The 13,565-nt window shown below is 37.3% G+C and overlaps 1 protein-coding gene across 1 annotated transcript in view; it reads right to left on the bottom strand.

Annotated features, from left to right (window-relative positions):
• ANKFN1 (ankyrin repeat and fibronectin type III domain containing 1) overlaps positions 1–13,565 on the bottom strand; it is a 67,981-nt gene that overhangs the window by 13,467 nt on the left and 40,949 nt on the right. Inside the window, exons 8-12 of the mRNA XM_026099072.2 lie at positions 9,513–9,612; positions 8,180–8,312; positions 7,451–7,567; positions 2,423–2,638; positions 87–253 (exon numbers count right to left, since the gene is read on the bottom strand). Of these exons, the coding sequence (XP_025954857.1) occupies positions 87–253; positions 2,423–2,638; positions 7,451–7,567; positions 8,180–8,312; positions 9,513–9,612 (733 nt within the window). The remainder of the gene's footprint in view (positions 1–86; positions 254–2,422; positions 2,639–7,450; positions 7,568–8,179; positions 8,313–9,512; positions 9,613–13,565) is intronic.

Below are 13,565 nucleotides of genomic sequence, written 5' to 3'. Positions count from 1 at the left end.
CATTTCCTTTTAAATTTGATAAATTGCTTTAAACTTAACACAAATGCTCTCTCTATATATATGTATGTGTAAATATATTCACTTACTTGGAAACATTGCTGTTATCTCGGATTTTGACATGACACAGGACATTAGGCAACTTCTGCAGTACAAGAACTTTGATTTGATCCACAGAGCTGCAGAGTTTAAGGTAACCCAAATACAAGCCAGGAGGGAGGCGTTGCTGACTTCGTTTGTGATAGGAAAGTATGTCCTGTTTTAAGAGAAACAGTCCTACATAAAAATCTCATTTTTTTTCCACATAAGCCGAAGAGTATGGGATCAAAAAGCAGCAAATGTTTTTACAGCCGTTTTTTTGTTTCAACAGTGTTCCCAATTCGCAAAGCATTTAAGCACATGCTTAAGCATATAAATAATCTCTGGTAGTTTGGATGCACTTGGACAACTTTCTACTGCCATACACAGATACTCAAAGTTGTCTGCATCCTGCAGGAACTGGCCCTAAAAACCTGAGGTTTCACATTCTGTGAACTGTGCTATTTAAACTAACTTAAATAACACCCATCTCTGTACTCTTGTCTGATCATTTCAGCAGTGAGCTGGGTCAGGGAACTGATTCAGCTGAAAACAACTCAGGAAAAGAAGCTGTTATTTTATTATGTTATTTTTTCAGCCAGATCAGTTCCCTGATTCACTCTGGTGTACAGCTATGTAGATGGAGTAGAGCAGCACAGGGAAAAAGCTGTCTGCTGGGGAAGGCAGGAGGTCAGGGGCTGTATAAGCCAGTATGTGACCAATGAAATGCATGTAGAGTCGCAGCCTAGGTTTCTCAAAACACTTGTTCTGTATCACTTGCTATCAACAGGGAAATCTCTATGAGCATGGGGGCTGTTGGTTTGCAAAGTTTAATTAATGGTTATGTTTTCAAAACAAACATCTTCATCAGCAAAAAGAGCTCGTAAAGAATTAATACTGACGGCATATTTGCTGAAGCCAGGAGACATTTTTAAGGCTATGTACAGCAATCCCCAAAGACTACCCTAAAAATGGTATCTGCTGCCATCCTTAGAAATGTGTGCCTTTGCAATGGGTGAGGATTAAGACACCTGGCCTTATGCCTTTACTCTTGGAACCATCAAATTATCTGCCAATGCTATGCTTGGCTCTGACCAATGCAATTAGACCCTCATTTGCACAAGCACTTCATGAACAAAATACCCATTTGATGATTAAGCAAGTAATACAAGAAAGGGTGGGCATTAGATAGGAATGTGTAAACCATTAGGGGAACATTTTTTCCACTAGGATCTCTGTGGAAATCTGATCAGGCCTGTATTGTGGGTTTCCTAATATAAAACTTTTGCCCAGATTGACATTTTTCTACACCTTTAACACATTTTAATACAGTAAATCTAACATAGATCAGGTAAGTTTTATTGTCTTTTGGAAATTTTTTAACATTCCGAAAACCTGGTAATGTGTATTTTGATTGCCTGTCAGTTTCTGGTATCAAAAGCACAGTCCCTCTGCAAGAAAATGCCTCTAATTCAAAACTTAGCCACAGCAGTCATCATCTAACTAAGGGGACTAAAGAAGAAACTAAGACAACAGCTTGTCTCGTATTATTTTCAGTAACCATGCAACTCATTAGTTTTAGAGAGAAAAGAGACTGGCTAACGACACTTCATGAGAAACAAGTTGCTGTTACCTACAGAAAATATTTATTAATTTACTGTGAACTATACAGATTTAAGATGAGAATATGGATACCCTGATTCTTGATGGTGCTGAAAACCTGTGATGCTCACTTTTTTAAGCGGGAAGTGACTAAGCATGTTTCAGGACCAATCCATTATCTTGGTATCATTCTAAACCTAAAGTCTGTGAGGCACGTTATGCAAAAATTAAATGAGAGATATGCTCAGTAAAGAATTCTTTAGCAACTAAACTGGGCTCCAAGAAACTCTGAACCCCAAAGAAAAAGTTGAAGAAGTACAATTGTATCGTTTTAAACCATACAAGGCTTAGTGTTCAAGGTTGGATGGAAAAATCTTATGGAGTGTAGAAATTGTAAGCATCTGTATAGGTGCTTAAGAACATCCTAGAGAATTTTAAAGGGTTTTATATCCCTTGCTGAAGAATTCTATCGTGTGGTTTCCCGAAACTGATAGAAATTGCACCATTCTCTACTAGAATTTAAAAGCAATTTCTTTAGAATCTTATGAATATTTTACATATTAAGGATCTGATCCTAGCCCCATTGGAAGTAATATAAGTCTTTGCTCTTAATGGGAGTCTTGCCATTGATTTTATTGGGCACTGGATTAAGGCCTAAAATTCTACAAGACTCTTCCAAAAACCAGTGTTCTGGCATAGGCCTTAAAAAAGCAAACAGCATAGGGTAAGAGAAGTAAAGCACTACCTGGATAGTTATAAGCAAGATGTCTAATGCTGTTGGCTCCTCTGGAGTTGAAAGGGATTTCCTCTGGCTTTGTAGTTTGGATATCTGCATCCATTTGCCATTAAAATATGAATAAAGACTCTCCACTTCTCTTAGAGTAACTATCAGTATATTGCCATGTCGATCCTTGATTGGCTCATAATAAACTCTGCCTAAGTTGTGAGTTCCCAGCAAATTCTAGAAAAAAAGCAAATTGTAAAATAAAAATGTTATTTATCACATATCAGGAGGGCGATATTTTTTGAAACTTAACTATGTGCTTACTGAAATCAGAATGAGCTTTCTTGTTGACTTCAATAAAAGCTAAACACACAGCATTCCTCAAACTCTTGCTTTACAGTCACATCATTCAGTGACAACAGAAGAAATTTTGCCCCAGGTTGCATCTGTGAACTCAATTATGGATCCTCCAGTGTTTTCAGTCCAGTAATTTTAGTCCAAAGTTTAATGGATCAGTATGACCATTAAGAGCCCTATTGGTGCCCATGTAAAAACAGCGTATGCAATTCTCAAAAGCCCTCTGTTGGTCTAGCTGTGATTCCTTTGGTATCCATGAAGCCCTTCTGGTTTGAATGCTGAAGAGCTAGATGCTTTATCTTAACCTCCCCATACGCAAATGAGAGAGGCAGTGCACGTCAGAGATTCAGAATTCCTCTGCTATCCCCAAATCATTCATATTGGACACTTCAAATGCCTTCTGCTAGGATCATTAACTATAATCTCAGTTTTCTGTTCTCTGTTTTAAAATGATGCAGATTATTTTCAGCAACAAAAGCAAGAGGCCCTCATATCTCTGCTGAAAGTAAATAATTCTGGAGCTAAAATGATGGGGCGTGCTAAGGAACACAAAGGAATGTGAAGAGACACGGACCCTTTTCCTTTTACTTCAGATACTAAGAATGTGCTAGACAAAACCAGCAGAAACTAACAAACTACTAAAGCAAAGCGCTCCAGGAAAATATGTGAGGATTAAAGAAAAGTAATTTTAAAAGACTCCCCATAAAATACATAAAATACATATTTTGGTCAAAATCCTTTTCCTCACACAGTAAGGCATCTGCTTATAGGTGCAAACACACTCACTCCAGTGACCAGCCACTGAAGAGATTCCCAGATGTCTTAAAGAAAAATGCCTAACATTTAAAATATGCTCATTACTTTGGGACTTTTCAAGAGATCTCCAGTAAGCTGGATAGGGATGGGAGCTGTTTAAAATGAAAACTTGAATTCACAATGTAGCACACTGTATGTTTAGGGAAGTGTACAGCCGTACATTAACTTAATGACATTGTAAACTGAATTTATTTATTTGCACTTAGCAGACAATATTTATTTAGAAACTGTATTATTAAGCTGTTTATAAACTCTAGATAGTCAGCACAGTAACTGCCATGCATGTGGCATAACTTAGCTATTTTAGCTTTATGCATCCCTCCCTGGGGCATGCTGTGGAAGACTAGCTACACAATATCCTCTTTTCTTTTACTGAAAACTTTTCTGCCTGTTGAGGTTAGCCTCCATAACTAATTAACATTGGGTATCTTAGGTATATATTTTGTATTAATTCATGTGCCCATAGGTGGGACAAATCATTGCAGCTAGATATTAGTCATCTAGTTGTCATATTGATTTAATCACTACAATATATGAATGTGCCTAGATGCAAGAGCAAACAGATCTTTACTGTCACTGACAGCTTTCTATTCTGAGTGGCATTCTAGCAGGAAGAATGGGAGTACCTACCATGAATAGGAATAGAGAGCTAATTCATACACTAAAAAAGTTTTGTATATGCTCATCTTGATGTCCTATCCCTTGTGTTCTGTTTGCTTTAGTTGTCTGGTGGTAACAGCAGGCAAAATTTCAGTCCCCGTTGTCCCTGGATCTACTGATCCGGTCCCTTAGCAGCTGTGTTGTCACTGATCTTTTCCATTCTGTCCCAAATTCCTGTGGAGTCAGTCTGTTACTGCCTCAATAAAATGTATTCAACCGTATAAACTTTATTGAGATCCTTCAATTGGTGGATCCCATTAGGCTACATGCTGTTAAAGGCAGATCATTGATAATCCATGTGTTCATCAGGGGACCACACTAACAGAACAAATGTTAAGGACAATAAATTTGCCACAAATTCTACAGAGCAGTATACCCCACAAGGACACATTTGCCATATCTCTGTGCTTCAAGTTCTGCTTTTAACATTTCCGGTAGCACGTAATAGCAAAACATACTAGGAATCGTGGGTATCTCAAAGTGCAGTCTGTGCATACTAACAATGCTCTGTTAAGGACAATCTGTGCAGGAGAAATGAAACCGAGCTAACCAAAGGAATAAAGGCTACCTAAGCTGAGCTAACCACCCCGCAGGGAACATTCAGCAGATACAGTTAAAGCTGTCTTTAGTGACAGCTCAGAGGACTGACAAGCAGCTGCTGCTTAATGCAGGTGGTCCTCTAATAAAGGTACAGCAGGCTGGCATTGCATGTATTTTGGGACACTTCGGGGAAATCAATCAAGACAGGTGGCTGCCCAGGAAGGTTACTCTCCTGTACAGATTTCTTTGCTGAAAGATGTAAAACAAACCCCACATGGATATTCTTAATAATACCCACAAAGTATCTGGCTCTCATAGCTGCTATAAAACCTAGCTTATTACATTGACTGGCAATAACAAGAAGGATGGCTGTATGGCTAAAGCATGAGCCTAACAGTATGAAGATCAACCATTCTGTGATTCTCTGATCTGCATTAACTCCAGGATTGTCCCATAGATTTTTCTGGTTAGCTTTCGGGATTTCACTTAATTCTTTTGTGCCTCAGTTACTCTGTCTATATAACAGGAAGAGTTGCATGCAAACAGTCATGATGGTATATGAAACACTGAGATGCTTGGGTTTTAGGAACCAAATATGTAGAAAGCTAGTACCAGCTAAGTACTCTTTTATTATGCAATGTCCTCAAATCAATGAATTTTAGAAGAATACTATTATTACCAGTAATTATTTGCATCTGAAAGCTTTGAGGAAGAATATAGACACAGAATAAGGAGCCAGCTATGTGGTACAAACAAAAGGTGGGAGAAAGTGAGGCCTGGACATCCTTTTTCTGTAAGAATCACACACACTTCTTTTTGAAAATGTATTTTTCCACAAAAGTAAGCATTTTATGAAGGGTCTGCCTTGCAACTAGAGATTTCATGTTATCATTAAATCCATTCTTCAAAGTTTTACAATAAAGCTCAAAATGTTTTGCTGGAGAAATCATGTCATAAAGTATAACTATTATTTGTGTAACAAATACTGGACCAAGACACAGAAGGATTAAGTGGCTTGCTCAGTGGCACTCAGTTATACCAGTAGCACAGGCTGGAAGAGAACTAGGTCTCCTGAAAATCACTACCTATGCCTTAACCTTATGACATCAATAGCACTGTGCTGAGGGGTCAGCACAAGATCTATGCACCATTTAACCGGTCTTCATCTCTGTTCTTAAGGGTTTAAATACATCTCTGGCAGGTTCTCTGCACAGAGGTACATTTCACCCTAAAAATTTGGCAGCCCTATTAAGAACTTAATGAAAGGTTCATTCTTATTTCCACACTGACAATCCCATGTGATTTTGGTTCTGAGGGAGGGCACTCAGAACATGTCTTTGCTTAGCCCATTTTGCTTTTGTAGACAACCTTAATATACTATCCCTTATGGAATAGTGCTGTAGAATTTAAGTAGGGATGAACCAAACCAGAGCCGATAAAAAACGGCTTTCTGTAGAAATGATTCTCAAACATATAGAATTTAATACAGAATGACCTACTTTATGAAAAGTTTTGATTCCACTAATAGGCTTTCATAGACAGTTACACCCCTGATTCAGAATTCTGTGTTTTACTTTAAAAAAGAAAGCCTGTAAAAGTTAACCAATCTCTATTAAACTCTACAGCATCTAGTGAAGAAAGTGGCTCTTGTAGATAACACTGGGCTGTGACTGTGAAGAGCTAGATTCAATTTCTCCTACAAAACCAGACGGCTTACGTAACATGGGCTCCAATGCAGTTTGATGGGATCTTGGTACGTAAATCCTTTGTTTTGTTTTTTAATGTTACCAACGTTAACTTCATTAAATCATGTATGATCAACCTTCCTGACCCTACAAGCTGCACATCTATGCAGATAAAAGCCACAAGACACAACCTATATCCTTTGGAGGGCTAAGAGGAGCACAGAGTGAGGAATAGTTCACAGCACAGAGGTGACAAGAGTCACCTGCCCTGTGGAAGGGGCTGAGCTGTGAATGCAGGTTTGTCAGTGGTGACTCAAAAACACTAGGATTCCAGGACTGCTTCCTCCTGTAGCCCAGGATATGGATTGTCCATCAGCCTCACACAACCCACAACAGCATAGCCATGTTGTTTGTCAGACAGCGTAGCTCTGGCCTAGAAGCTGTACTTGAGCCGCTTGTAAGCCACAGAAGAATCAAGAACCCCATTTTGACAGCCTCAGCACCCTACTTGTCCTTACTGCTGGGGGCAGAAGCTACCTACTGCTGTAAGTACCCAGACAGCACAAGGGAGTGCTAAGCCTCAGTGAGAGTTTAAATGCTTCATTAATATATTAATAATGAATAGGCCTTCTAAGAGGATTTTGAGCAGTGAATATTAGGGTTACAACTCTTTCATTCCCAATCTGAAAACCCACAGGCTGGTCACAGGCTGACCACATCTGTGGTCATTATTTACTGTTTCATATCTGTTTATTTCCTCTCCTGCCACTATTGTTTCTTTCCTTTCTTTTTCCTACTATTTACTTTTAATGTAACTCCTTTCTTCCAGCTGGCAAAACAGGCTCAGTAACTCACTTCACTGTAGATGATAATGCTACTCCAAAGAATAGGTCAATGGAGAGTGGTGAAGCAAAGGACATTTGGCAGTACTTTCCCTTAGATACCAGAAAGTCACTGAAGTTAACAGCTGAAAATATGCAAGGCAACCAACCTGTAGCTGTGCTGCTGCTGAAAGCATCTTTTGCCTGGCCTGAAGTGCTGTTGATGAGGACACGGATATAGACATATTCTGCCTCAGCCATCTGATATCATCCCACATACAAGACAGCTGCAAAAATATGTCTAGTTCAGTCAGTCTTTGTTCTCAGCATTTACAAAAGCAGAAGTGAAAATAAAAGCATTTTGGACTTGTAAAAATCAGTAGATATTGTTCATCAATTTGAGTTTCTATGATGGCAATGAGTTGCCTGGATAGAAACAGATATCGAATCATAGGCAGAAGAGGTCATTCTGTAAAAATCATGCACCTATTTCAGTTGCTTTTTAGACGATCATGCAAAATTGATCTACCGTTCTGTGGGGTACAAAAATAGTACAAAGATGTCTTGAATGATAGCATAACCATAATATTACCCTTAAAACTTCTTTTTTTTTTAGGCTCTTCCCTTAACTGTTCATAAAACCTTTATATACCCAATTAGCCATCATTTATGTAGTATCATATGTTTCAAATAGTTAATTGTGCCACTATCAGTGAGCCAGTCAGGACTTAACCCATATAAATGGTACGTGAAAATTACATTTCAACATGAGTGACAGGTAAAGCACTTTTAGCTTTTTCAATGACATTATTTCATATACAAAGAATGATCAGCTGAGGCCCATGCAAAGTCTAGCACCCAATCTGTGGAAGCAATATATGAACTTAGGCTCCTGTTACCTTTGTGAACCACAGGAAATCCTGCATAACTGAACTACTGTGAGAGTCATCAATTTCCACAATTGGAATTTGATCTTCATTGGTTACTAATAAGTTGTCCTTGTAAAAAAATATAACAGATAAGTAGAGTCCCCTAAAGAAAGAGAGAAACATTAAGTCAAACACCTTTCATATCTATTCAAATTCACAGCAAATCTTAGCTACTACAAATCTTAGCGAAAGAATCATAGATTTTAAATGCTGAGGAGGTAAATCTAATCACCTGATCTTAACTTTTGTGTTATACAGATCATGCAATTTCAGCCAGTGAATTCTGAAAAATATTTGAGAAGCTCATCACTTCAGATGATGTGAGACTACAAGAACCTAATAAATTATGAATCTGGGCAACCCATGAACATCAATTTTAGTAAGAATTTTTCAGAGTAAAGAGTATACAATGGAAGCTTTATGACCTTCAGAAATTAGAAATTTTACCAAAACTTTTTATCATTAATGGGCTTAAGATCGGCCCTCATTTACTTCAGAGTTCATCTGGAGTAACTCAATTGAAATCAGGAGGGTTATTATGGATTTACATTAGTGTAATTGAGTGTAATTTGGCCAGAATATCTGCAAAACTGTTTATAGAAATGATCCCTTTCAATATTTACCCTTGCAATTAGTTACATACATTAAGCAGTTGCCTTAGGGAATTTAAAGACCCTGGAGAGCTCTCCTGAAAGAATCAAACTCTTATCATAATACAAAGAAGAAAAAGCAAACTGAACACTCATGGCAATGAAAGAAGAAATAATCCAGCCTAAGAAACTTTCATTTGCTAAAACAAACTATCAAGGCCGAGGGTTGTTGGGTCATACTGAGTTGCAAACCTAGCTAAAAATATTAGGGAATTCTAGATGCACTGCTTCTGGCCAATGGGGTATTAATATCTATTAAAACAGCTTATCCAAGCCCTGCATTTTATGTTATGAATGAAGTAAATTCCACAGTCTCATTACTGAGCAGCCACAGAGAAAGTACTTCAAAAATATTAAAGGAACTGTATGGTTGTGTCTGCATACAGCATTTCACTGTTACAATTCAAATTCATTTTCGGTAATAACAACGAAAAGATTGCTATTAATTTCAGTAGGAACTGGAACGTTATTTTCCAAACAGGTGCATCAATCTTACATATATGCAATTTTAGCAGGTCTATTCTGATTGATTGCTGTTTAATTGGGAGTAAAATCTGTTTACATCTATTTTTAAGGTGCTTTTCACTATTACATAAAAGCAGTAACTGTTAGCTAAAACTCGGCATATTTAGGAGATAAAATGGATGACAAACCGTTTCAGATTCTTCACAAACTTGTTTGATGAATGGAAAAGATGCTTCAGGCTTCTAGATACTGATTGCTTGCGACCAGCATTCTGTAATTTAGAACTTTCTAAAATGGAAAATAAAAACCAAACCAAATCCAGCACTTAAATTTCAGTTAGCATCTCATAATGAACCTTTGTCTCTTAAATCACAATACTAAATTTCACTAAGTGCCCACTTTATTCCTTTCAACAGACAACATTTAGAGACATGCCCATAATACAACCTTTTGCTTATATTTTCATGATCTTAGTGATATGGGGCATAAAACAATTTCCTTAATCCCAGCAAACTCAGACCTGGTAAAAATATTGTTTTGTTCCTAGGAACAGTGTAGCCTGAACCAGTACCATGTATTCTCAGTGTTCGTCTGGTTGTTTGGAATAGATACGAATTTTGCAAGTCATCTCAAACACACAAGAGTGTTACCAGTCAACATTTTAGGATATTGTAATTCCTCAGTTTATGCCCACATATACTGTTAAACTTCTAAGAACAGAATAATTGGCCCATTGGCAATCACTAAATAACATAGCAACATCAGTAATCTATTCTAAGTAAAACTATACTGTCCCCCATCTATGCCTCTATACTATCTCTCATCTTTCTTTGTATCTCATTAAATGCACGGCCTCTTGTTTCGAATGCATCTTTTTTCCTGTCACAACAATTTGCACTCACCTAAATTGCTTCAGAGCTTTCAGAGCTACTCTTTAGGAATCTGGAATCCAAGGAGGAGCTGTTTAACTCACTTCATGTCAAAGCTGAGGCCCGCTGTATGCCTGTAAGGATCTCAGGACCAGCTCTTACAATGCAAGAACAGCCTCAAAATTTAAATATTTCCCCAATATTCTAAAAAATGTGGTTAAACTTGTATTTATTGTATTGTTTTCAATGAATATGACTGAATGTCTTGCCTTTTCTCATGTATGGCCTGAACTGCCTTTTAAGCCAAAGAAGAATCTTCCATTGGGAACTGAAACCCTCAAGCTCTTTGAAACAGTTGTGTCCACCTGTATACCTGTAAGCAGTTTTTAGGGGATATGCCAATAGGTGGCAGTCAGGAATATGCAGCATTGTGTATGGATTTCAGTATTGTCATTGGTTGCTACCTTTGCTCATGTGTAAACAAGAAGTCACACATGCCTTTCTACATATGGCTTTTAAAAAGAATGGGCACTAAAAATTCTTTTCTTGCATTGTCTTTAGTGATGTCTCTCCTGTTGTAAGAGAATCAGCAAGAACAAACAGTCCCAAAGACTTAAAGTCTTAAGATATTTACTATGATTGGAAAAGAAAAACAAAAAGAAAAATTAACTGTGAAATGACTCCTCAGTTTTTCAGGGTCAGACTGTATTCTTTTTACCTGAAGTATGGATGCTTATCCAGATTGAATTTACAAACATTTTGAGGGTCACCCCTCTCCACTGGGAAAAAACACAATTCCTGAAAGATCTTAGGAGAAAACTGTTTGCTGAAAGCTGCTAATCAGTCTGCTTATACGTTCTCAGACTAACATATTTCCCTGTTAGCGCTATTGCAAAATAGGAGATGTCTATCTGTGTCTCCTTAATGAGTTCTAAGTTTGAACATTTAAAGAACATCTAAATTTGCTCCTGTCAAAACCCCATCTGTGGAAGTGCTCAACATATTTTTAAATGATGAATAAATTTGCACCATAATTTGCACATTGAAAACCACAGAAAGAACACACATTGTTAGCATAATTATCACTCTGCTGAACAGCAAGTACAAAGAGAACAAGATTCTATTGGGGGTGAAATCACACAATTTAGATATATATTAGATCATCAAATCCATTGTCTTTCCAGTGCGATCTAGTTCTCCATGGCATATTCTCCAATGCACTGTTCAGCTTAGTTTTCACAGACTCGGCTGAACCCATGACTGCTCCTTTGATGTAACTGATCTTTGTTTTCTTGTTCTTTTTAAAAATTTCATTTGTTTTTCTAGCCATATCTCCACAGATCATTTTTATTTTACTGTGAGCTTTTTTCAGTATTTCACAATAATGTAAACCAAATGCTACATGAAAACTCCTGTCTTACTGTTTCCTTCTTCCAGGGTTAAGACCTATTTAAGAATATTAAGTTCATTCTAATTATGCGGTTTTTATTTTCTTCTATATTAAAGACAGAAGGAATGGAAGAGGAAATTGCTAAATGCAAAGCAACGTAACTCTGTATAAAACACCCAGAGATCGCAGCATTAAGCATTAAAATAAGAGGGTACATTACAAGTGAAATATATGTTATTGGGCTATTTAGTGGTTTGGGTTTGCTCCACAGCTTCTTAGAAGCCAGCAACAAAAGAAATAACGTGAAGTTACATGAAAACTGTAAACTGCTGTTTGCTTTTGTTTTACTGTATAGTGTATTTAGAAGCCAAAAACATGGACCTGGGATTAGAGGATAATTTGGATCCACAGGAAATGGAACATTAACAGTCTGTTATTTAATTAAGTAATAAATAACACAGAGTAACCTTTATAGTAAAACATCAGTAACAACAAAATAAACTTATATTAATAAATGATACAACGATTGAGCTGTGAGCTCTTTTAATAAAAGCTCAGGAACAAACATATCCTGGCAGAGATTAGAGAATTTTCAGTGATTAGATTTAGATCAGGAATATTCAAATCTGGATTGAAGTAGGAAATTAACTACTGAGATGCATTTATAACATCAGCAGTTTTTCTCCTCTTAAGGCAGAATATATAAATGTTTCTTTGTTGTTCACTTAAACACAACAGATACTTCAAAGCAGCATAAGTAGGTTGCGGAGGAATAGGAACGAAGCCGCCCGCTCAGGCTGCGAGCGAGCGTGCAGCCGCGGGCTCTCTGCAGGAATGCCTGTTATGCGGTGCTGCTCCGCTGGGAAGGAAGAGCATTTGGAATTCTTTGTCCTGTCACTAGACAAGCGGGTGCCTCTCTTCAAGTGGGGCATATGTGAAGTAAATGGAATTACATCAGTGCAAAATTATCCAAGGACAGATTTTAGCCCCACGAATCTGACAGTCTGTGGAACAGCTAAATATCATTTAGGGTGATGCTGAATAATGAAACAAATCGGCACAAGATGAGCTAGATCTCACTGAAATCCTAGTGGAGGGCATAAAATGGGGCTTAGAGTTTTTACTAGCTGGATAACTATGAAAAGAGATCAAATGACTGAAGCTTCTAGACAAATTCAAACTCAGTTTAAAGCTATACATTTTTAGCAGTGCTGACAACTGTCAATGGGATAATGCGCATGGAGACATAATACCATGCAGAAGTTAAGGGCATAAATAGCAGGCAGACACCTCAATAACTGTTATGGCTTGAGATCATGATATATTCCATACTACCTCACCTCAAGATGGGATGTCTTTCAAAGGGCAATTCTGTACCTCGTGAAGAAGCTATAGGCATGACAATCATGTTACCGGGAGGTGTTTTTTGGATGGCGAAGTCAGGCTCAGCAGCTGAAATTGTAACTTCTTCAATTCCCTACCTGAAGTTCTCAGTCTATGGCCTGGTTCTCAGTCCTACTTTTGTATATTTTCACAAATAATTATAATCAAAACTTCTAAAATGCCCTATGGAATCAGAGATCCTACTCTTTGCTAAATGTAATAAAAGTATGCAATCTTCTTGTGAATTAAATTACAACATTTTTATTTCATTTCTGACTTGTCTAGTAAAAGGCATTTCAACTAAATTTCAGAAAAAAAATATCTGGTAAGCATTTTAGAGAAGAGTTGGGTTCCTTTCTTAATGAAGCATCACACAATTACTTAATTCACTCAGAATTGTTTAGAATGAATGATCTATAAGAAAAAGAAAATACTTAAAACATACATTTGAAATGTTGCCAGGACATACAATTGTAGTAACTCAGTTATGATAGTCTGTAGCATGGTATTATGAAGACAAATGGATGACTGTTGTTTGTAATCATCAGGGTTTTCCAGAAGATTAAACATATGAAAGCAAAGCTTCCTAAGTAATTCCC

The sequence above is a fragment of the Dromaius novaehollandiae genome, chromosome 18, assembly GCF_036370855.1.
Source record: "Dromaius novaehollandiae isolate bDroNov1 chromosome 18, bDroNov1.hap1, whole genome shotgun sequence".
NCBI lineage: Eukaryota > Metazoa > Chordata > Aves > Casuariiformes > Dromaiidae > Dromaius > Dromaius novaehollandiae.
This window is presented reverse-complemented; position numbering and strand designations above follow the sequence as displayed.